This window comes from Triturus cristatus, chromosome 4_1, assembly GCF_964204655.1.
Source record: "Triturus cristatus chromosome 4_1, aTriCri1.1, whole genome shotgun sequence".
In the NCBI taxonomy this organism is placed as follows: domain Eukaryota; kingdom Metazoa; phylum Chordata; class Amphibia; order Caudata; family Salamandridae; genus Triturus; species Triturus cristatus.
Window position 1 is genome coordinate 320,840,332 of NC_140585.1, and position 25,538 is coordinate 320,865,869.

Consider the following 25,538-nt stretch of genomic DNA (forward strand, 5'->3'; position numbering starts at 1 on the left):
GGGGAGACACTGCTGTACAGTCTATGCAAAGTGTGCGATCTGCAGCTCATATGCCTCGAACGGAAAATGCTACTTACCAGTATGCATCTGTTCTTGGCATGTAGAGCTGCAGATCCGCACACGACCACCCACCTCCCCAGGACCTTCTATCTGTTCCAGTACGATCTTATTTAGATATACACACATGGACATCTTTTTCTTTTCTACTAACTCCATCATTTCCCCTCATGACGAAATAACAATTTGGGGATGGAGTCGATGCCCATGTGCACTAATTGTCCAAGGGAGGAGTCACCTATCTCGTGACTACAAAGACTTCTTCCAAGACAGCAAGGTGCAAACATCCGAGCCCAACACCAGATGGCGATCTAATGCAAAGTGTGTGGATCTGCAGCTCTACATGCCAAGAACAGATGCATACTGGTAAGTAGCATTTTCCATATTCCACCACTGATCCACCAATGTAGGAAACTGGCTCTGTGTATACTAGACCAAAGTGAGGTATTGTGTGCACAGAGTCCAGTGGAACCACAAAGGTAGGCAGAGGCAAAGTTAGATAGAACCTTACTCTCTGTTTGTGGTAGTGTGGTCGAGCAGTAAGGCACTATCAGAGGACAGTGTTAAGCATTTGATGTACCTACTCGATCAGTAAATGATTTCAAACACTCAAAGACTGAACTTCAAACCAATTGGTTTTGTATAAAAATATTCTTTGTTATTTTATTTTCTACAACCAAGCAAGCCTGGCACAGGTAAGTTGATAAATACTTTGCAGTGAATATACAGTTTGAAATGCAATTGTAAATGTACTTTTGAAATGGTTACAGTTTGAATTGCTGGTAATGCAATACTGAGAAATGCTGTACATATACTTTGTATCGACTTAACAATGAAAATTTCAGGTAAGTTACTTTTACTTTACTTTTGAGATTACTCTTTAGATTACTTTTTCTTACTTAGTGTGATATGCCTAGATATCACACTGGTACATTCCCTAGAGAAAAGGTAAGTAAACTCAGTTTTGCACAATTGTTATTTTTCTGGTTTTCATACAAATCAACTCCACGCTAAAAAATTTAAAGAAATCTGTCAATGGATTCTTATGGAGAGAAATGAAGGTAACGGTTACCAGGTAAGTAATCGATCTTTGGAGTTGAGCTTCTGGGGTTAGAACAAGGTTTCCCCCAGGGTCGAGGATGCACGCTTGTTACACCCTCAACGGCACTAGGACGGCCGGGTGAAGAAAGCGGAGGCCCAATGTTATCCAATGTGGGATAAGGGGCCTGTGGTTGGTGGCTGCTGGCGAGCAGGCCACAAGGTTGTGGGAGCCAAACTCCTGTTGTTAGGCTCAGGGCAAAGGGGGATCCGGTTTAGCACACAAAGTGCACCCGCAGGGGCGGCTGGGTGCTGTTTTGACGTCAGGTGCCCTGTTGTTTTCAATGGGGATTTTCGGTTTTGGTTTTTAGCTACAGGCTCGGTACAGGAAGATTTCCGGGAGGAACCAATAGCTGGACTCGGGCTGTAGGCGATGGGTGCAGTGGTGGTTCCAGGCATTGGGTTTCTTTCTCCTCAGCAGGCTCGGAGTCGTTGTTTGGTGTTTCTTTTGAACAGAGCTGCTGCTCCAAGGAGATCCGGTCTTTTGATGAAGGCAGTCAGTCCTCCCAGGGGTTCGGAGGTCACTGGCTGCAGGGCAAGGCGATTTTTGGCGCAGGATCTCCGGAAACTGCAGATGGGCCGGTAGGGCTGGGGCCAAGTCAGTTGCTCTCTGCAGTCTCCTCTTCTGGGCGTCTTTTTTCGTCCTTTTTCTTCTTAGGTTGCGTTTTAGGGGTCTTTAGGTCAGTAGCCAATGGGCTACTAACCTTAGGGTGGCTACACCCTTGGTGAGCTCACCCGATGTGGGGGAGTGAGCACAATTCCTAATCCTGATTGGGGAGTGCCTGTCATCTGCAAGATGGCGAGCACTGAAGAGAGGGCTTCACCTCGCCACCCCCACCGAAGGGGTGAAGTTGGCAGAGGTTGGCACACCTTCTGGGATGGCTAGTTTTTCCCGCCTGTCTTCCCGCCGAAAAGGAGGGGAGACAGGAACGGGACCTGCTTCTGCTAGCAGGAGAGGCTGGGGTCGCATTACAAAGGCTGCCAGGCCTTTGAAGCTCCCCTGCCACAGATGGCTCTTCCTTGAGGAGGTGTGAACACCTCCGCCCAGGAAAGGCTTTGTTTCTGGGCTCAGGGAGCTAAGGCTCCCACCCTAGGGGTCCATAAACATTTTTCGTGGTGGCAAGCCGGTGTGTATCAGTCAGGAAAGCCACCAGGCTGGTTGTTTTTCAGGGGGCTTCTCTAAGATGCCTTCTGTGTGCATTTTGTCATTAAAACCCACACTGGCATAAGTGTGGGTTTAATGTGCTGAGAAGTTTGATACCAAACTTCTTAGTTTTCAGTGTAGCCATTGTGGTGCTTTGGAGTTCATAATGACAAACTCCTAGCACCATATACTCTTAATGGCAGCACTGCACTTACAATGTCTAAGAATGGACTTAGACACTGCAGGGGTACAGGGCTCATGCACCTGTACCCTCACCACTGGTATAGGGCACCCAGCTAGAGGGGTGACTGATCTATGCCAGGGCATTGGTTTGTAGGCATAGCACACATGGATGTGTGCCATGTCGACTCTCCACTTTGTTCAGCACCAAAACACGCAGCCTGCAAAGGCAGTGGGTGTGTGTAGAGGTACAGGGTCTGTAAGGGTGGCACAATAAGTGCTGAAGCCCTTAGAGGTCTTCCCTGGTCACAGTGCCCTGGGTACCTGTGGTACCATTTACGAGGGGCTGACCTGTGGCCAGAGATGCCAATTGGGTTAGGTTTGGGGAAATAAACACAGGCCCTAGGAACCTGATTGGCAGGGACCTAGGGCACATCAAGTCAAAGTGCATCAGTAGTCTGGCAAAAAGTGGGGGGGAGGGGGGTTACTGCAACAGAAACCCACTTTCCTACACCGTTAAATTCACATGTGGGTTCTGAACGTAAGTGTCTCTTGGTGCAGTTTAAAAAAAAATGTAGATATTTTCTTATTTGTTTCGTTATTTTCTACTTGCACGTGTTGCTGCCTGATGCAGAATGTGCTCACCTATTTGCTGTGTTTGTATTGACTGCATCTAATAATTCACAAAAAATTCTTTGATGTTTTAGGGCCACCTTCCAAGCCTCCAACAGTCTTCTTTTAACCGCTCAGTGGGCTGTTACGCTTCATCACCTCGACCTACAGGGGACTATGATGATGAGGAGACGGACTCTGATGAAGATGTTAGGGAGACATACGGCTATGATATCAAGGTAAGAAAGATGGTATTTGAAATACTGAAATTAATTTCCCTTTGCCAGCATGGTTTGTGACTTTAATGATTGTTTGGCGGTGGGTGGTCTTGTATTAGGTTTAAAATGAAAGTAGCTAATTAAGAATATAATCAGAAATCTCCTGTAGGTTATTTATATATTTTTAGTAAACTAACCCCCCTGGAACTTCTTTTCCCAGTGGACATGAACCGTCACAGTTATGTGTAAGTTTGAATCCCAAAGTGCTACAAGAAAAGAAGACTTCTAAGTCACAATTGCATTGTAAATGAGTAAGCTTCTATGGGCTCCTTCCGAGGATGAGGAAAGTCCAGCACTAGTACCTTAGAATGGGGAAATACTGCAGAATCCACTTTTAAAGCTCTGTTCATTGTAATGTAAAAAAATATTTGTTAGCTGCCAGAGTCTTGCTCCCTGAAGAACTCAACCACTCCGAGACGCTAGAGGATCAGCTTCTGTGTCCACACATTTTTACAAACAGTAAGCTATACTACCCAGTGACAGCATGGGAACAGCCCCAGAACAAAAAGAGAAAGAGCAGGGCCTAGATGGCTGAAGCTTGTGATGTGGATGTCTTTATGGAGTAAGTTGCGTAGGTGCAACTGAGCTGTCTAGAATCGGCAAGAAGCAACTGCGAGACACAGCTGACAAGAGTCGGCAGAGATGCATTCTTGACTGACAGTGCTATGAGCATCCACTGTCTCAGACCTGCCTGTCATGTGTGGTGAAAGTATATGAACCAATCTTCACCAGTAGGACCTAGGTTTTTCATTTTCACCTTTGGCCTTAATATGGTACTGTGTTGCTGCAGCAAGTAGTTCTGATTCTGAACAGTTATAGCACTATCAATGCTGGAAATATCTGTGCTTAACATCACTGTGGGGAGGGATGGGCAGAAATTCAAACTAGGAGGCTTAAGTGGCTTGTCAATGGCTGTATTTTATTGATAGTTTTTTGGGATAATAAATCTTCTGAGCGTGAGCATGTTTGTTAACCACCGTCCCTTCGTCTGTCTTCTCCTTGGCTTTGGGCAGGAGGGCTGTTCACTCCGTCCGTCATCCCCCAGGAAGCTCGGGGAAAGAGACAAAGAGGACAGTAAGTACTCCGTACTGTTAGGGTATCAGGCTGTCAGAGTCAAGTCAGAGACCGTCACCACACCCGATGTGTAGGGAAGAAGTAGTAGTGAAGTGTCAGAGAAAATGCTCAGTACACCGACTTGTGTAGACCAGAGAGGATACTTTCTCCAGTATTTGGGGTGTCTTTCATACATTCACATGCCTGAATCATTCCCCGTCGTCGGAGTGGGAGTCCCACGGTACATAAAAAAGCAATAATTATGCATATACCAAACGAAAAACCTTGGTAACCTGAACCAGGAAGTAAAGTAGCCTAAGCTACAAGGGAAAAAAACTTCCACAGCTATGACTATCACTGTCATTATATACAGTCCAAACTGCAGCCAATCAGGCGACAGCACCCACCAGAATGTTCTCCTCAGAGGCTCAGGCTGTCAGATTTTCTACCGCACGTCGTGTGAAGGGAGTCTCCCTGAGCTCTGCTCAGTTCTTCAAGTTTCTGCTGTTTCTACAACTTCTAGGATGTCAACTACAAAGAAATCACTCTTCAGATCTTGTGAGTCCTGCGGAAAGCTTAGGCTTTTTTCTGAAGACCCTCACAAAAAATACATCTATTGCCTCTATCCTGATCATGAGGTGAAGGAGTGCAAGATTTGCCGTACCTTCTCTCAGAAGACCTTAAGAGATAGGGTGGGACGCCTTCTTCTGTGGCTACAGAAGCTTAAGGATAAAGATGCTCCTTTATCAGAGATAGAAACTGCCTCTGGATCTTCTATCTCGTCCAGAAAAAGGGTGGCTGAGGAAGAATCTTCTTCTACTGGGGCAAAGGTGTCGAGGAGAGCCCAGTCTGTTAAGGGCTCGGGGCAGTCTTCGTCTTCATCTAAGAAGACATCTCCACCTTCAGGATCCAAGCCCTCTACGCCCCCTGGGAAAACAGGAAAAACCCAGCCAGCTAAGAGTTTTCCTGACAAGAAATCACCTCAGGTGAGATTGCCGTCGTCGACAGCGCCGTCGACGGCAGTGGCGTCGACAGTTATTGTCGTCGACGCGATTTCAACGTCGACGATTACATTCTCGTCGCCGAGACCTACAATGATAATGTCATCAGCTGCATCGCCGTCGACGCTGGTTTCGGTGAGTGTAAAACCCATCTCGTCGACGAGGGAAGTGTCATCTCTCGTCTCCGTTCCGTTGACGGTAAGAATCAAGAAGCTGTCTCCGCCGACTACTTCGTCGACGTCTACTCCGTCGACGAAGATTGTGGCACCGTCGACAGTTGCATCGTCGACGAAGAATACCTCGTCGACGAAGAAAGCCCCGTCGACGAAGATGGACGCGTCGACGCCCTCGTCGACGAAGACGACCTTGTCGACGAAGACGACCTCGTCGACGGCACCAACGTCGACGAAGATTGTCCCATTGTCGACGGATGCCATCTCGTCGACGAAATCAGCCTCGTCATCGGCTGTAACGTTAGGATTCGTTCCGTCGACACGAGTGTTACCATCTTCACTATCTACCTGCATGGATATGCAGGTATGGACTGCGACTCCGTCGTCTGTCGTGTCTGATCAAAGGTCACCAGCATCTACGCTTCTACAGCGTAGAGGATCGTCTTTAGAGGCTATATCGCCTCTAAAATTACCGGCACAACTTTTACAATCGGAGGATAACGACTCCGAAGAAGATGAGAGATTTCGGACTGCAAGGAGTCCATCGGAGCTTCTCATCAAATATCAAGATGAGGATGATGAGGATGAACAATACGAACATCCTAATATGGAACCACAGCCAACACCACCTGCACCAGTGCCGTCTGGTCAAATGCCGTTGGAACTGCTTGATAATCTGCAGTATATGTTGCAAGATTACTATAGACGTTTTCCTCCTTCGGAAGCGGCGGAATCTCTTCCGGCTACGCCCAGACCACGAGTACAGTTGTCGTCGCTCCAGTCACCAAGACCACCTTCTCCGTTGCCATCTCGGCAATTGCAGGTTTCAGACGATGAAAGGGAGGAAGGAGAGGTAGATGATCAATCTATCATGTCGGAGTGGGATAATTACCAAGTACAAACTCCTTCTCCAAGTGCTCCAGCTCCGGTGGACTCTTCCCCGGTGGACATTGGGAATTTCCATTCACTGATGGAAAGAGCGACCAAGAGATTCCTGATTCCCATGGAAACAAAGGAAGATGACTGCTTCCTATATGACTTCAAGGACCAACCAAGGAAGCAGGTTCGGGCGATCCCAATCATTGACTTTATTTGGAAAGAGGGATTGAGACTGATGGCTACCCCTAATTCTCTTCCAGCAGTGTTACCAAGGCTGGACAAGAAATATAGAGCCCCAAGTAATTCTCCAGCATGCCTGATTGGTCAACCTAAGGCAGACTCGGTTATAGCACAAGCAGCTCAGAGACTGGCTAGAAATCCCTCAACACCCATATCAGCTCCACCTGATAGAGATGGTAGAAGGTTGGACGCAATAGGAAAGAAAGTGTCTACGATGGCAGCCACCACAGTTCGGGCTGCAAACTCCCTGGCGATTTTAGGGCGATACGACCGCCAGATGTGGTCCGACATCTCTCCTTTCCTCGACATGTTACCAGAGCCTTCAAAATCCGAGGCTATAAAGATCCTGCAGGAAGGAGAGTATGCGGCTGCGGAAATCATCGACGCAGCAGTGGATGTGGCATCAACTGGTTTCAGGCAGCTGGCAGGAGCCGCAGTGCTGAGAAGGCAGGGCTGGCTGAAGTCCACATCGTTTCGCCAGGAGGTGCAGTCTAAAATTATAGACATGCCATTTGATGGCGAATCCTTGTTCGGTGCACATGTAGATGAAGCGCTACAGGCAATAAAGAAGGATACGGAGACGGCAAGGTCCCTGGGTAGTTTGCAATTCCGAAAATCTACCTTCCGCGGAGCCAGAGGACGTGGATCCTTCTCTAGCAGGGGAGGTAATAACCAGCAGCGTTCCTTTCAAACCTCTCAGTATAACCAAAGATCTCAGAATTATCGCCAGCAGTATTACGGACAGCGAAATCAACAATATTCGCAGTCGCGTAAGAAGCAGTCCTTTCGCGGACGAGAGTCCGGTAAGAAGCAATGAGTTCAGCCACCTGCCACCATCTCTACCGTTCCCACGTACAAGAATCGGAGGTCAAATATCCCACTTTTATTCAAATTGGTCCAAGATTACCTCAGACAAGTGGGTATTAGATATAATATCCAGAGGACATGCTCTGGAATTCACGAAGATTCCGCCAAATTCTCCTCCCAAAGGTCCACCCCCTGCTCATCTCAAGGAGCTTTTTTCCCAAATAAATTTGATGATTCAAAAAGGAGCAATAGAAAAAGTCCCTCTCCTACAGAAGGGAACGGGCTTTTACTCAAGATTTTTCCTCACCCGGAAAAAATCAGGAGAGTGGCGTCCAATTCTCGACCTTCGCGCCCTCAACCAATTCCTAAAGAAAATGTTGTTCCGGATGTTGACGCTCCAAGAAATTCTGCAGTTGCTTTCGATGGGAGATTACATGGCCACCCTCGACCTGCAGGACGCCTATTTTCACGTACCAATCCTACCAAGGCACAGAAAATATCTACGGTTCAGAGTGGCTGGCAGGGATTTCCAATTCAAAGTCCTCCCATTTGGACTCCGTTCTGCACCCAGAGTCTTCACAAAGGTCATAGCGCCAGTGACTGCGCATCTCCGTCTGCAGGGAGTTCAGATATTCCCAGTACCTGGACGACTGTCTTATCAAGGCGAGTTCCGCCAAGGTAGCATCCGAGCATGTTCAGAAATGCCTTTTACTCTTCCAATCCCTGGGTCTATCAAACAAATCTGGAGAAATCACATCTAATTCCTTCGCAAAGAAGAACGTTCCTAGGAGCGACGTTGAACACGGATCTGGTCAAAGCCTTCGTATCAAAAGAAAGGCAAACCAAAATATGCAATCTTGCGCGCTCTCTAAAATCAAAAGAGTGCGTTTCAGTCCATGTATACAAATCCTTCCTAGGGATGATTTCGTCTTGCATTCATCTCATTCCCAACTGTCGGTACAGAATGAGACCGTTGCAGGAGGAACTCAATCTGCAATGGCTTCAGATCACAGGGTCATTCGAGGATCTCATTCACATCACCCCACGAATGCGAGAGGCCTTTCAATGGTGGAGTCAGATGGACCACTTGAAAGAGGGTTGCCCATTTCTGGTCGAAATGCCGGAGTTCACAGTCACCACAGACGCATCCCTCGAGGGTTGGGGAGCGCACCTTCAAGGAATGACAATCAATGGCAGGTGGACTCTAGAACAAAGAAAGTGGCATATCAACCTGCTAGAACTGCGAGCCATATTCCTGGCTCTAAAATCCTTCCAGACCATCATCCGAGGAGCATGCATACTTGTAAGAACAGACAACACTACAAGTATGCATTACGTGAACAAAAAAGGCGGGACGAGGTCAGCCCTCCTATCCCAGCAAGCGCAAGAGATTTGGGATTGGGCGATCTGCCACAAGATCAACCTCAAAGCCATTCACGTCCCGGGAATCACGAATGTTCTGGCGGATTCCCTCAGCAGGACCACAACGTCGAATCACGAATGGGAGTTACACCAACCATTCCTAGACGAAGTGTTTCACGAATGGGGGCATCCCGATGTAGACCTCTTTGCGACCAGCCAGAACCGTAAATGCCCATTCTTCGCAAGCTGGGCTCCCCACAAGGACTCGCTGGGGAATGCCCTTTCGATGAATTGGTCGCAAATATATGCTTACGCCTTTCCACCGATCCCGTTGGTTCCAAGAGTTCTGCGCAAGATCAAACAACAGCCTTGCCGCATGATCTTAATTGCTCCCAGGTGGCCCCGCCAGTACTGGTTCACAGAACTTCTCCTCCTCTCAGAGGCCGAGCCCATACAATTTCGACCAATTCCACATCTTCTGACCCTTCAGAACGGTCAAATTTGTCATCCGGACCCAGCATCGCTGAAATTAGCGGCATGGCTCCTCAACAGCTTGAATTTGCACACCTAGATATCCCTCCAGACTGCCAAGAGGTTTTGGCCAATGCTCGAGCACCAGCAACTGTTAAGACCTACAAACTAAAGTGGAAGAGGTTTTGCATGTGGTGTCAATCCGTTAATCTCCATCCGATCCACGCAAAGCCGGAACAACTTCTACCTTTCTTTCTACAATTGGCGAGGTCTGGTCTTTCCCACTCTACTTTGAAGGTGTTCTTGGCTGCAATTTCAAGATTCCGACAGGATGGTACTAACTCTCTCTATTCCAACAGAGTCATCCAGCAATTTTTTAAGGGGCTATTTAGGATGTTTCCGCCTATTCGGCGTCCGCCTCCTTCTTGGCACCTTAATATAGTGCTTTCACAACTAATGAGGCATCCTTTCGAACCCATCCACAAGGCGGATCTAAAGTTCCTTTCTTGGAAGGTTTCTTTATTATTGGCTCTAACTTCTACAAGAAGGGTTAGTGACCTTCAAGCGTTCACTATTCATCCACCCTTTCTGCAATTCACATCTGATTCTGTGGTGCTGCGCACTAATCCAAAATTTATGCCAAAGGTCCCGACGGATTTCCATCTTAATGAACCCATAGTTTTGAAAACGTTCTTTCCGAATCCGCAAACAGCTGCAGAAAGGGCCTTGCATTCCCTAGACATCAAGAGATGCCTGAAGTTTTACTTACAACGTACAGCACCGCTACGCAAATCGCACCAGCTCTTGGTAGCTTATGGCAGACCACGTCAAGGCCATTCAGTATCAAAGATAGCTCGTTGGATCTCAGCTGCAATTTGTTTATGCCATGATCAAGCTGGAAGACCACTACTAGCGACCCCAAGAGCACACTCTACGAGAGCAATCTCGTCATCTACAGCTCTTTTCGCCGGTGTGCCTCTTCACCAGATCTGTAAAGCGGCAACATGGTCCAGCTGCCATACGTTTACCAGACACTACTGTTTGGAAGCTGCAAGTGATGCGGATGGTTCAGTGGGACAAGCTGTTCTACGTAATCTTTTCAAATAAGGTGAGCCTCTGTTCTCCCTCCTCCGCTATGCTTTTATAAGACGCTTTTTGTGATGTGAAATTGTTTTGCATAAATTGAAACACGTGTATTTCTGTATGGTTATACTGTTTCATAATGTATATCGTATATCGTATATAGATATATATATATATATATATATATATAAAAGCGGCGTCTTATGAGCAAAAGGTTATGTACTGCTATCTACTCTGATTCAGGCATGTGAATCTATGAAAGACACCCCAAATACTGGAGAAGAACAATAGTTACTTACCTGTAATCTGTGGTTCTCCAGTATTGGTGTCTTTCATAGATTCACATGCAACCCGCCCACCTCCCCTCAGAGGCTTTTTAGGCTATGGTATATTACTTCACTCCTGTGCGAGAAAATCTGACAGCCTGAGCCTCTGAGGAGAACATTCTGGTGGGTGCTGTCGCCTGATTGGCTGCAGTTTGGACTGTATATAATGACAGTGATAGTCATAGCTGTGGAAGTTTTTTCCCTTGTAGCTTAGGCTACTTTACTTCCTGGATCAGGTTACCAAGGTTTTTCGTTTGGTATATGCATAATTATTGTTTTTTTATGTACCGTGGGACTCCCACTCCGACGACGGGGAATGATTCAGGCATGTGAATCTATGAAAGACACCAATACTGGAGAACCACAGATTACAGGTAAGTAACTATTGTTCTTCTCCCTCCTGGTCCTTTAGAATACACAGCCTCTATATCCATGTTACTCGCTACAGTGAGGGGAGGTGAGAAAATGGAAAGGGGGGGGAGAACTAAATAGGATAGTGCCCAAATATCCCCACACAAATCTCCCTTTAGTGTGGCTGTTTTCCGGACTGTGCCCTCGTTGCCTTGGTGACCTGTTCCTTCCCCCCCCCGTCCTCCCCGGTCCCTTGTACTCCCACCCGATTTCCTTCTGTTTTGGCCCTAGGCTCGTATTCGGTGTCACTCACCATCCGGTGATCTAAGAACAGTATCCTTTGGACAAAATTTTAATACCTAGACATCATCCTTTCTGTACGTTACATTCAAACCTGATTTCTCACCTTCAGTCGCGCCTCGTCTATACTCATATAGCATAGTTTATCAACAACATTCCTTTACACACCATAATAACATAGTATAATAAAAACCATAACAATTAAAAAAAAAAAAAGAGTAACTAACATAGACAAGAACAGTATGTAATTTACATAAAACGCATCCGTGATGGAACAATGCAGTTGGCGTGGAACCTGGTACTTTGTGATTTATCCTCGTTTGCCACAGCCCTCATTCACGGATTGTGTGGTTTACTAGGCGTCAACACGTTTCGATGGATATATTATACCTTCATCTTTATCTAGACCAAAGTTTTGACTCTCTTTGATTTAAAACTTGCAAATGATCGATTAAAAACCTATTATTGGCGAGGGAAGCCACTCTCCGTGTACTAGACGAGTACTTTCCATAGATCTAGGGGCATAGCCTCCTTCGTTCGATCCAGGTTGAACTGTAATTTATCTTAGAGTCCCCTGGTCCTGCCCCATAAGATTAGCTTGTGCTATACAATAAGGCCAATGGGCACATAATGTTCCAATCAATATGTTGGTGTTGCTCTTATTATTGAGGGTCGCAATTTCAAGATGGACATCGGGCTCATTACACCTAGGACCGTGATGGTGGTTTCCTACTATAATTGCTCAACGGTATTATATTCCGAAAATCCCTTTTATAATTAGGGTTTATATAAATGCACGCTCCTGCGTGATACGTTAAACGTTTTCTTTCTGCGTATAGCCGTCCGGGCCGTAACTCTCCTGAGTTACGCGGCGTTCACGTCCTCCCTTGGGGTAATCCACCATTCCTCCCACCACTCCTCATCTTCCGTGGCACCTTCAGTGACTCTCCCGAACTCCTCGCCTCGTCCCAGCGTCTTCTCCGGTTCTACGTCCCCAGCTTCTCCCGACTCCTCCCTGTTTTGCCTTCCGGGTTCTTCTACGTCACCACGCTCTTCTTCCTGTTCTGTCTTTTCCTCTCGCTGCCGCAGATCTGATGGGCTTTTGCTGTCTGGCTCGCCTCCGTGTTCCTGTGGGGAAAAGGTCCCAAACCAAGAGTTTTCCGGGGTGTTGCTTGATTGGACTCTTGTCCAGGTGACAGCGGCTTCAGTTCGAGGTGGGACTCCCGACGGCCTGGGATCAGGTCCCGCCCGACATCCCCCTTCCCTAACTTTCTTATTTACAAGGAAAGGTTCGAGTGGGTACCTAGAAAGGAAATCAGCATTGGTTTGTGCCTTTCCTTTACGGTGTAGAGTGGTGAAAGGTTGCAAAGCCAAGAACCATCTTAATATCCAGCCCTTTGTTACGTGAAAGCCACTCAAGGGGTGCATGGTCCGTAAACAAAGTGAATTCACGACCATCCAGGTAGTATTTTAAAGATTCGACAGCCCATTTGATGGCCGATGCCTCTTTTCGATCACTGCATAGTTTTTTTTCTCTGGGGTATAATTTGCGACTTATATACATACCCGGTCTCTCATGCCCCTGTGAGTCATGCTGTGATAAGAAAGCTCCCGGGTCGTATTCTGATGCATCCGTTTGCAGCACTAATGGCTTGGCGTAGTCTGGGCTGAGAAGCACAGGGTTGGTTACTAAAGCCCTTTTCAATCGGAGGAACGCGTGCTGCATGGCGGCTGACGGTTTTTTGAGCTGTTTCTGTTTTTTTGACTTTTCTGAAGAGCTCGGTTAGGGGGCAGCTGTTTGGGAAAAAGATGGAATGAACCTCCTATAATACCCCAGGACTCCTAAAAATGCACGCAGATCTTTTTTTGTAAGGGGCAATGGTAGTTGGGATATGGCAGCAACCTTCTCTTCCTGCGGTTTGATGTAACCTTCCCCTAACAGATACCCCAAATACTTGACTGATCGACCCGCTAGATGACTTTTGGCTGGGTTTATGGTCAACCTTACCTCCTTTAATGTTGTTCCCAGGTATCACTATATATGTTGATGTCGTCAAGGTATTAATCTCTCTGAAGTCAATGCAAAACATGATCGATCCATCAGGCTTGGGTCCGATCACAATAGGGGAGCTCCACCCGCTATGTGAGGGTTCGATAATCCCCATGCGTAGCATTTGTTGTACTTCTTTTTCTACAGCACCTCTTCGGGACTCAGGAACTCGATAGGGACGTAGCCGTACCTTCTTCCCTGTTGCTGTGTGGATTTTATGCTGTACTAGGGTTGTCCTCCCGGGGTTTATTGAAAACACCTTCTGGAGGGTGGATAGCTTTTTACAGAGATATCGTCTAAGGATCATTGGTAGATCACCATCAATACTCTGATGGAACAATGCGGTGGGTTCCTCCACTATTCCTACCAATGCGGATCTAGGGCATTGACATTTTTTGAGCAGATTTACGTGATAGATTTGTGTGTGCTTTTTGTTGTGGGCATCAAGTTCTAAGCGGTTGTGAGAAAGTGGGTTTCTGTTGCAGTTAACCCCCCCCTTTTTTTTTTTTGCCAGACTACTGATGCTCTTTGACTTGATGTGCTCTGAGGCCCTGCCAATCAGGACCCCAGGGCCTGTGTTCCTTTCCTAAAAACTGCATTGAAGTCTAAACTGAATTGGCATCTCTGGCCACATGTCAGCCCCTGGTAAATGGTACCACAAGTACCCAGGGCACTGTGACCAGAGAAGGCCCCTAAGGGATGCAGCACTTTTTGTGCCACCCTTAGAGGCCCTGTACCCTGACACACACACACAATGCCTTTACAGGCTGAGTGTCTTGGTGCAGAACAAAACAGAGAGTCGACATGGCACACATCCCTGTGTGAATCAAAAAGGGGAGAGGGGGACCAGGAGCTGGTTGTGGTCCAATGTCCGTGCTCCACCAATAACAGTTAAATCATTGAGGACATTGTTCCATGTTGGGGGTGAAACAAAAATAGGATCACCTGCTCAACAAAAAGGAAGGGGAGAAAGAAAGAGTGTAGAGGGGGAAGGGAGGTAGAGGGGAGGTGAAAAGAGGCAGAGAGAACTTTCCCCAGTGTCAAGGATCCAATCCCGAAGGGGAGGACTCAATGTAGCCTCTTGTTGGCCCTCACACACCCCGAAGGATGTCTTGCTTCATCATTGGGCTTGTTGTTGCTCCTCGTCGGGCCGGCGCTGCAATGCCCGACGGTCCCCCGAAGGGTCTCTTTATCGGAGGTCTTTTAAAGAGAAAAGCCGTTAGGTGAGTGCGGGTGTGTGGGCTTAAAAAATAGTGGTGGATCCAAGAGGTAGGTGATTGCGTGCGTGCAGAGTGTGTGAATAAAAATGCCTAGGGGTGTCCAAAAAGTACTACTTTAATGTTGTGGGGCCCCAGGCAAATTAAAAAGACCGATAGGTCAAGGGGTCACTGTAAAGCGCAAGGTGCTAGTGTGATTTATAAAAAGGTCGACATGTTTCACGCCTAGTTAGCCCGGGAGGGTCAGTGGCGTTTCTTCAGGACCTAACTTAGTGGGAGGATGTGCACGGTGAAGACGGGGGTTCCAGAGGTTGGAAGGGTAACCTGCGTCTATGAAAGGTAATGAGAGGTACGGAGCTGCGGGGTACAGTGACCTATTCAGCAGATTCAGAGAAAGCGTACCAAGCTAGTGTTACCCTCGTAAGTGTAACCGAGGGCTTCCTAGGTGTTGCCGTGGCTGCCTGCGCCCTATTTGGGTTGTGTCGGGGGCCGGCTCATTCAGCACCTACCCTCTGCCAGCGGCTGCCAGCCTCTGCCAACCCCACCCCTCAGGTGGGGTAGGCTAGGTGAAGCACAACTCCGGGCTCTCGCCATCTTGAGGATGGGGAGCTCTACCCAATCAGGGCTAGGCTCCTGCCCCCCTCCCACTGTAGCGTGGCAGGCTAGGGGGTGTACCCACCCCAGGGAAGGGACCCATTGGTCCCTGACCTCTACCTACCTGTAAGTCCCATAAATTTAGTATTTAGTGGCACCCTGAACCTTCCTTCCTCTGATCCCGATTTTGAAACAAGAAGAAGAACAAGAAGAAAGAAGTCCTGCTGTGCAGCTGCCAACAAGAGAAAGACACCATCTGACTTGGCCCCAGCCCTACAGGCCTGTCGACCCTCGAACATGCTCCTGCTAAAACCCGGCGTCTCCAGTGGTCAGCAACCTCGAAAACCCCGGAGGAACTGACTGCCTTGTGACTCTAAAAGACTGGGACTCCCACGAGCAGTGGTTCTGCTCAAAGCAAGTAACAAACCCCTGGTGCCAGCCAGGAACCGCGACTCCTACACACTCTGCACCCGCCAAGAACGGCCTGTGCCTGAGTGGACAAAGACCCCGAGGATGTCCCCTCGGCGACTGTGACCAAGAATCCAGCACCCTGTGTACGGCAAAGATGGCGTAAGGGGATCATGTGGGGGGGGGGGATCGGGCCTGAATCGAATCACACTAACATAGGATCGGGGCGGGTAGGGGAGGAGGAGTGCATACCTGACCGCTGACTGCAAAGGGAGTGGGGTTATGTGCGTTCCCTAGAGTTGTACATGGGGGGGGCGACAGGCACTCTGCAAGTTGGGGGGGCGGGCAGTTCTGGGTCCGCGGTGCAGGGAAGCAGGAAGGTGGGCTTGTTTCTATGGCATGCGTAACAGGGGAGTTTGGTCAGTTGGGGGGATGTGGGAGGGGAGGAGGGTCGGTGGAAAGGAACGACGATCTCATCCGATTTGAAATTAGTTGTTGTTTTGTTCAGTTGACAGCGGAAATCAATCAATGTCTAAGAGATACTCGAGGATGTCCAGTTGGCACGCAGTTCACTTCACGAATGAAAATCGGCCTTCATATGCCCCCGAGGCAGGCAGACCAGTCATGACTAGACACTTATGGCAGTGGGGAAAGGGCTTAGACTAGTAACCTGGAACGTTAATGGGTTGGGGGATAGGATCAAAAGGGGGGTGGTGTTGCAGTATGTCCATCGCCAGGGGCTAGATATGGTACTCTTACAGGAGACCCATCTGCATGGCAATTCGTGTAGGGCCTTGGATAGGCGGGGTTACCGCATGTTAGCGCACTCGGGCTTCACTTCTGGCTCTAGAGGTGTAGGCATACTCCTGAGGAAAACCTATGCCTACATTCACCACAGTACCTGGACTGATCAGTTAGGGAGATTTGTAGCATGCACAGGCAGTTGGGAGGGTAGAGTTCTCAACTTAGTCTCAGTTTATGCACCACCTGGCCTGCAGCGCACGACATTGTCTGACGTAGTGAAGCTGCTTCTAGACCTCCCAATAGGCACACTAGTGGTAGGGGGCGACTTTAACTTTACTATGGACGGCTTAGTGGACAGATCCCCCCCCCCACTAGACTTGATCCGGCACGTGGTTCCCAGTTGCGAGACTTCGCCGAGGCCCTGGGGTTGGTGAATGTCTGGAGGTGGACGCATGTTAGGGACACGCACTTCACATTTCAGTCGGGGGTCCATGGGAGTCAATCAAGACTAGACTACCTATTTACGCACGCACAACACGCCCAGGACTTTTCGGATACGAGGTGTCTGGCGCGGGGCATCTCGGACCACTCCCCGATGGGTACGGTCCTGGGGGTGCGGCACCCACCGCAACCGGGCCCCATACGGATACCACCTTGGGCATTTAAGGGCCCTAAAATCAGGGAGACTCTACGGGCGGATACGGAACACTTTTTTGCAGAAAACACCGGATCGGTCACATCAACTGTAACATTATGGGGAGCATATGGAGCAGTAATCAAGGGGAAGGCGCTGTCGGTAATGGCTGGCCACAGGGCCGAGCGCCGTAGGAGAGTTCAGGAGATGGAGGCAGACATCCTACGGCTCGAAGGGGTGAACTCCCTAGAACCAGGGGACGACACTCCACATCTATTGAACATAAAACGACAGGACTACAAACAGCTCTTACTGGAGGACGCAAGCAGGAGACTGTTGGCCAGCCGACATAGGATCTATGAGCAAGGGGAGCGTACTGGGAAGCTTTTGGCCTGGCAAGAGCGGAAGGAACAGGCATCGCGATGGGTGCGTGCACTCAAAGGGGTTGGTGAACCCAGATCACTAACCCACGAGAGATCGCGGAAACATTTGCCCGACATTACACATCTGTCTATGCAGCACCAGCGGCTTCCCAGGCGGCTTGGGCGGCTGTTCTCCTGGCCACTATTGAGGTCAGGGGTCTGTCTGAACAGGATAGTAGGGCACTAGAGTCTGAGTTGTCCACTGAGGAGGTCCATAAGGCCATACTAGATGTCCGGTCCGGAAAAGTGGCTGGCCCTAACGGCATCCCGGTGGAGTTGCTTAAGCCTTTGGCCTCTTTGCTGGCACCCCACCTGCTCGGCCTCTATAATGAAAGCTGCGAGCTTGCCCTTCTGCCAGAAGATGTCCGAGAGGCCGCTATTGTGGTCATTCACAAACCCGGTAAGCCGGTGGACGAGTGTCAGTCATATAGGCCTATCTCTCTAATTGCCATTGAGGCAAAGATTCTGGCCAAGCTATTGGCGAACCGACAGCTCCCTTTTTTGCCTGACTTGATCCATCCGGACCAGTCTGGATTCATGCCTGGGCGGAATACGGCGCGTAATCTGCGCCGGGTCAACGGGGTGATCGGGCGGGTTCATACCCTTGAGGAGGAGGCCATACTGCTGGCGCTCGACGCGCGTATGGCATTTGACACCGTGGCATGGGAATACCTTTTCGCTGTCCTTGACCGAATGGGATTCGGCCCCAAATTCAAGAGTTGGATTCAGCTGCTATACTCGCAACCTAGGGCGCACGTCTTGGTGAATAACCATCGTTCCTCCTCCTTCCCCCTCGGGCGGGGCATCAGGCAGGGCTGCCCACTGTCACCTCTGCTTTTTGCTATGGCTCTTGAGCCATTGGCGGTGTGGATAAGGGGGGACCCCGAGATTAGAGGCATGAGTTGGACGGATGAGCACGAGGACCGTATATCGTTGTATGCCGATAACATCTTGCTGTACCTCGCTTCCCCCGCGCGTTCGCTCCGTCGGGTACGCCACATCTTCCATATTTTTGGGGCGCACTCAGGGTACCAAATAAACTGGTCTAAATCCCAGATGTATTCCCTCTGGGGAGAATCTCCCCTAAATCCTAGAGGCTACTCCATCCTGGTGGCCCGCCAGGGTTTCCTCTACTTGGGGATATTCATCACCACGGACGTGGCGTTGTTCTCTGAAAGGAATCTCCAGGGGGTACTGCGGCGGTTTTGTGCGGATGTGGCACATTGGAAGACCCTCCCTCTCACATTATTGGGGAAGGCGTCTCTATACAAGATGCTCGCTCTACCCCGTTTTTTGGACGCGTTACAGAATACGCCCAATCCGGTTCCCAACTCCTATTTTTCACAGATCGAGGCCGCGGTTCGTGATTTGCTTTGGGACAATAAGCCGCCCCGTATTGCAGTGGCTAAGCTAACCATGGGATGGTACGATGGGGGAATTGGTTTGCCAGACCTGCGCCGGTATTATCAGGCCTCGCAACTGACGGCCATAAATAGTTGGGTGTTCGGGAGACATGATGATCCGAGCTTCCGCACGGACCACTGGCTGTTGGGAAAAGGGGGATATAACAGAGCCCTATACACCAATCACAAGAAGTTGGGACTGACAGGCCCATCTGAAAGAAACACGTTGGTTAGATTCCTCACCTTAGAATATCCCCAGGCGTCAGACTGGATGCGGAAGATTTTTGTAGCAATACCCCTTGCGCGTCGCTAGGCGTCGCCTGCGGCTCCGCGTCCGTCGTTGGCGTCGTGCGCCGGAATGACGTCGTCGGAGTACTTAGACGCCGCCCTCGCGCGCTGACGTCAGTTCTTCTTTTTTCCGCGCCAGTAAGCGCCGATCCGGGAGAGCTACCCCTTTAGTCATTTTTTTCACTAACTTTTTGGACTCTTTTTGGTCACTTTCTCGACTCTGGTGCCGGTAGGATGCCTGGTTTCAAGGCCTGCGACGACTGTCACCGACTGATGTCGGTGACCGATCATCACCGCCGGTGCCTGTACTGCTTGGGCCTCGACCACGACGCGGAGTCGTGCTCCGATTGTATGGCCCTGACCTCGAAAGCTAGGCGGGAGCGGTCCCGTAAGCTTCTCGAGCTTCGCCACTCGGCTTCGCGCCCCTCTCGATCCCGGTCCAGGAGGAGGTCCAAGGATCGGTCGCGGAGCTGCACTCGACATCGTCGCTCGTCTGGCTCGAAGTCTTCGGGTAAGTCGAAGCGTTCCAAGAAGTCCAAGATGCGACACCGCTCTTCGGACTCTCCTCTCCGGTCGCGCGACTCGGCCGAGGGTCAGGGTGGTTCCACCCCCGCGGCTCCGCCGGAGCCGCAGGCGCCGCGCACGTCCCCATACCTGCCGGTCCCTGGAACTGACGCGACGCCGGCAGAGGTCAGTGCCTTCCTCTCGGCCATGAGGAGCCTGGCCTCGACGCCCGCTGGCGCGCCTTCGGGCCCCGCGGACTTGACTGGGCAACCTTGCGCGCCGGCGGCTCCGTCCCCGACGCCGCAGATCCCCGAGGGGCCCGAGCCTGGGCCCCCGTCGACGCCGGTCGACCTCATCACGCCTCCTCCGCCGGCGTCGACACCGGTGCCACCTCCGACTCCGGTCGACGTCGATCCCCGGTTCAGCCCCTGTCCGGTCCCGACGCCGGTGCGGTGCCGCCCGACGCCGCATCCGACACCGCTAGAGACACATTTTGTCTATCGACTGGCTCCGATCATTCCTCCTGTTTACCAGGAATCGGATGACGGGGGCGACTGGGAGGGGTCTGTGGACCCTTTGGCCCTTCAGGGCCAACTTTCACAGGACTGGGCAGATGAACTGGGCGAGGCCAGTGGTTTATATACCTCACCGGACACTGGATTCATCTCTCCTCCGACTGTGGCTTCGGAGGAGGGTGCAGCTTTTTCTGTGGTGCTGCGCAAGGCGGCCGCGGCCCTTGGGCTTGAGCTGCCTGCCGTGGCTGTGAGGACTAACATCCTCACTGAGGTGCTTCAGTCTACCGCATGCTCCACTGAGCCTCTGCTGCAATTCAATGAGGCCCTCATTGACGTTCTGCAGGGCACCTGGTCCAAGCTCTCCACAGTCCCTCCTGTGGATAGGAACGTTGCCAGGCGCCACCGCCCTGCTCTGGGCGACCCCAGTTTTCTGTCCCAACACCCCACCCCCGAGAGTCTGGTTATCCAGGCCTCTACCTCCCAATCCTCCTTCCCGTCCGCTCCTCCGGACCGTGATTCCAAGAGACTGGAACAGTTCGGTAAAAAGCTGTTCTCCTCGCTCAGTTTAGGCCTGCGATCTTTGAACACCGCCTGTCTCTTGGACCGTTATTCCACTCTCTGTGGGATACGGTGGAGGACGTGCTGCCCCTGTGCCCGGAGGAGGCCCGGGTACGGCTTTCCTCGGCTCTGGCCGATGGGAGAGATGCAGCGCGCCATGCCATCCGATGTGGCCTCGACACTACGGACTCGCTTGATAGGGCGATTTCTACCACGGTGGCGCTTCAACGTCACGCCTGGCTGCGGTCCACGCCCTTTTCAGGGGATGTCCAGAGCACTCTCATGGACATGCCTTTTGATGGCGCTTGCCTTTTTGGTGAGAAAGCGGACAGTGCGCTGGCTCGCTTCAAGGACTCCCGGGCTACGGCCAAGTCCTTGGGCCTCTCGGCCCCGCGGCCACATCCTTCCGCTTTTCGCTCCTTTCGTGGCCAAGGAAGGGGCACCTCCTCACGTCCGCCTACCCACCGGCCGCAGAACCAGCCTGCACGCGGTCGCGGACGTGGTTTCTGCCGAGGCGCTACTGGAGGACAACGCGGTCAGTCCACATCCACCCCGGCAGCATCCGCCTCAAAGCCTTCCTAGTCCGAGCTTTCAGGCCCATTCCTCGCCAGTGGGAGGCCGGGTTCGCCATCACCTGCTCCACTGGCGTACCATTACTTCGGACAGGTGGGTGCTGCAAATCGTCCGAAGGGGCTACTCCCTCCCCTTCAAGACGACCCCTCCAGCCATGCCACCGCAGCACCACCGTATCTCGGAGGATCATTTGAATCTTCTGCAAGAGGAAGTTTCGGCCCTCTTGGCCAAAGAGGCCGTCGAGCGCGTTCCGAGCCCAGAAGTAGGTCGTGGTTGTTATTCCCACTACTTTCTGGTTTCCAAGAAGGGCAAAGGGGGCCTACGCCCTATCTTGGACCTCCGGAACGTCAATGCCTTCCTCCGGAAGGAACGGTTCAAAATGTTGACTTTGGCTCAGGTTCTAGCTGCCCTAGACCCTGGAGACTGGATGGTAGCGTTGGACTTGCAGGACGCATATTTCCACATCCCCGTCCTGCCGGCCCACCGGCGTTACCTGCGGTTCACGGTGGGTCAGGAGCACTTTCAGTTCACCGTGCTCCCCTTCGGCCTTACCAGTGCCCCTCGGGTGTTCACGAAAGTGATGGCGATGGTCGCAGCTCATCTGCGCAGATCAGGGGTTCCAGTCTTCCCCTATCTCGACGACTGGTTGTTAAAGGCGGGCTCGCCCCAGGCAGTCGTCTCCCACCTCCAGACTACGGCGGATCTCCTGCATTTGCTGGGGTTTTCCATCAACGTGCCGAAGTCACACCTGAGCCCCTCTCAGAAGCTTCTCTTCATCGGAGCGGTTCTCGATTCGGTGCAGTTCCGGGTTCATCCACCGGAACAGCGGGTCCGGGATATACAGGCCCTGATTCCCATCTTTCGGCCTCTATCCTGGGTTTCGGTCAGGCTAGTGTTGCGGCTTCTGGGGCTGATGGCCTCCTGCATCCTACTAGTGCATCACGCCAGGCGGCGCATGCGGGCTCTGCAGTGGGACCTGAAGTTTCAGTGGTCCCGGCAACACGGCAATCTGTCCGACCATGTCTTGATCTCGGAGGGCACTGCACAGCAGTTGCAGTGGTGGCTCACGGACCGCGATTGGATCACGGGCAAGAGCCTCTCCCTACCGGAGCATGTCGTAGTGACGGATGCGTCCCTCCTGGGATGGGGTGGCCATATGGGAGAGGCGGAGATCAGAGGCCTCTGGTCTCCGGCGGAATCTCGCCTCCACATCAACTTGTTGGAGCTGAGAGCGATCCGACTTGCACTGAAAGCCTTCCTTCCCTCTGTCCCGGGAAGTGTCGTGCAGGTGTTCACGGACAACACCACCGCCATGTGGTATTGCAACAAACAGGGCGGGGTGGGGTCGTGGACCCTTTGTCAGGAGGCTCTGCGCCTCTGAACATGGCTGGAACACCAGGGCATCACCCTGGTGGTTCAACATCTGGCGGGCTCTCTGAACGCCAGAGCAGACGAACTCAGCCGCCTGTGCATGATGGATCACGAATGGCGTCTGAACTCCGAGGTGGCGCAAGGTCTCTTTCAGCAGTGGGGAGAGCCTTGGTTAGATCTATTCGCCCCCGACGAGAACGCGCAATGTCAGCAGTTCTGCGTGTTGGAATTTCCAAGGCGGCACTCGCTCGGCGACGCTTTTCATCGCGGGTGGAGTTGTGGTCTGTTGTACGCCTTTCCGCCTATACCACTTCTGCCCAGAGGGCTGAAGAAGATCAGGCGCGACCGGGCCCAAGTCATCTTGTTGGCTCCGGATTGGGCACGAAGGTACTGGTATCCCGAGCTACTCAGTATGTTGACCGATCCTCAGATACGTCTGCCCCTTCGGGAGGATCTTCTGTCGCAGCAGCAGGGGACGGTCCTCCACCCGAACCTGTCCAGCCTCCACCTCCATGCGTGGAGATTGAGCGGCGGCAGTTGATGCCATTTGACTTGCCTTCTGAAGTCTGTGATATCATTCTGGCAGCCAGGCGTCCCTCCACAAAGACGGTATACGCCTGCCGGTGGAACAAATTTGTGGCATGGTGCACAGCAAAGGCTGTGGATCCCCTTTCCGCCCCTCTTTCTGAGGTTCTCCTCTTTCTTCTTTCTTTGGCCCAGCAGGGCTCTGCCCTGGGCACCCTGAAAGATTATCTTTCTGCCATCTCTGCCTTCTTACGGCTTCCTGATCAGCCCTCTCTTTTCAAGTCCCCTGTAGTGTCACGCTTTCTTAAAGGCATTACTCACACGTTCCCTCCTGTCCCTTTCGTAATGCCTCAGTGGGACTTGAATCTTGTCCTAACATTTCTGATGTGCGCTCCCTTTGAGCCTCTTCACAATTGTCCTCTTCGTCTTCTGACTGCTTTTCTGGTAGCCATCACCTCGGCTAGACGGGTGAGTGAGCTCCAGGCTCTATCGTCCAAGCCTCCTTTTCTATCTGTTCATCCGGACAAGGTTGTCCTTCGGCCTCGTCCTTCCGTTCTACCGAAAGTGGTGACCCCCTTTCATCTTGGGCAATCTGTCACCTTGCCTACCTTCTTTCCGCCTCCGCATCCTTCCAAAGAGGAAGAGCGGCTCCACCGTCTGGACCCAAAACGTGCGCGCTCCTTTTATTTGGACCGCACGAAACAGTACCGGGTGGACGACCAGCTTTTCTTTGGCTACGTGGGAGCTAAGAAGGGGAAAGCTGTGCACAAACGGACCATCTCCCGGTGGGTCGTTTTGTGTATAAAAACCTGTTATTCCTTGTGTGAGAAGTTGGCCTGATATATGAGGTCACTAATTCTAGTGTACACCTTGTATCAGTCCAAACAACCCTTATGGTGATTGGTTGTAAAGTCAACCTTATAGACCAGCTATCCTAGTGGTAGCATGGACAAGAGCAGTTTTAGGCTAAACTCTGAATGGCATGTGAAGCCAGCTGTTATACCATTTGCAACCCCTTGAATACCAAATGAAAGGACACCACAACAGATATATATATATAAAATAAAGTGTATTTATTCTAGTCAAACCCTTAGCACTCTTTATGAGATTCGAGGTAAGTACAACACAGTCTTATTCAAGCATACATTAAGTCACACAGGTAAGTAATACAGTTAGGCCCCAGGGGGCCACGCAAACCATATACTAAGTAAGTGGTATAAGGACCACTGTCACGGAAATAGGATAGGCCTAGGCCTAGGGAATCGCTGGGGCTACACTATACTACCCAAGTTTAGGAAGTGGGAGGCCCACGGGATTCAGGTACAGAGTGGAAACACTCACGCGTAATGCGTATAATCGATAGAAATAGTACAGTTTAGAATTAATAAGATTTAGGACACTTCTGGAGTAGCTAGGAAGTCGAGACTTGAGAACTAGACACTAGGATAGTCAATACCCTGATGAGCACCGGAGTACCCAAGTTACCTAGCCCACGGGCTGCGGGTGCATAGGTGTGAACTTGCGTCGGGTTTCGTCGTCGACTCCTATGGATGCCTGGAGGAAAGATGCTGACAGGCAGTCAGTGAAGAGTGTCCGGTGGATCCCAAGGCCGGGATCAAGAAGGAAGGATACCTGCAAGCAGAAGGGACAAAGTCTAGGTCACTCGCCAGTGACCACGTGGAACCAGGAAGGAACCAGGCGATGTCGAGAGATTGCAGGTGACGAGGTGAAGCTTGTCGCAGCAGCCACGGGTACCAGGAGACGTCGAGGATGACCAGGACCAGGAGGCGAGCTGTCCCACGAAGGCTCGTTCTGTCGGCGGCGTCGAAGTCGAACTAGGACTCACCAAGCCTTGGCAAGCGGAACCCACGAAGAATGGAGGACTTGCTTCTGGTGCAGACCAGGAAAGTCTGGGGTGCTTCTCTTTTACAGAGGAGCAGGAGCCAGTCTGGAGGAGCAAAACCAGCAGTGGTAAATTGAAGGTGTGTCGTCGCAAAGGTTACTAGCCAACGGGCAAGCAACCGGACAGACGCGGCTAGCAGGAAAATCCAGAAGGGCCCCACGCAGGACTCGTGGAGTGTGGGGGGCTGATCTTCGGTGCAGATGGTGCTTGGGATTGGGGCTTTTCAATCCCCGGTGCACAACTTCGAGGGTACCTCAGAAGCTGCGCTGGAAGATACTCGCCACTTTTCCCAGGTAGCCGGTCCCACGTCTCTCGTCGCCTCCACGGATCTCAGCTCGGCTGTGGATGTGGATCAGGGTCGGACAAGTCTGGAAGTCAAGGCTCTGGTCAGGCTCTGCAGTCGGTCCCTCGTAG

At 51.2% G+C, this 25,538-nt stretch overlaps 1 protein-coding gene across 7 annotated transcripts in view; it reads left to right on the forward strand.

Moving 5' to 3' along the window:
• The window catches only part of KDM5A (lysine demethylase 5A), a 1,031,636-nt gene that overhangs the window by 841,198 nt on the left and 164,900 nt on the right, over positions 1–25,538 (forward strand). For all 7 annotated transcript variants that reach the window (XR_014981238.1, XR_014981239.1, XM_085652274.1 and 4 more), the window contains one exon: positions 3,187–3,330. Coding sequence is in view for 5 of the 7 variants with exons in the window: in XM_085652274.1 (XP_085508400.1) it covers positions 3,187–3,330 (144 nt within the window). In the remaining 2 variants the exon portion in view is untranslated. The remainder of the gene's footprint in view (positions 1–3,186; positions 3,331–25,538) is intronic.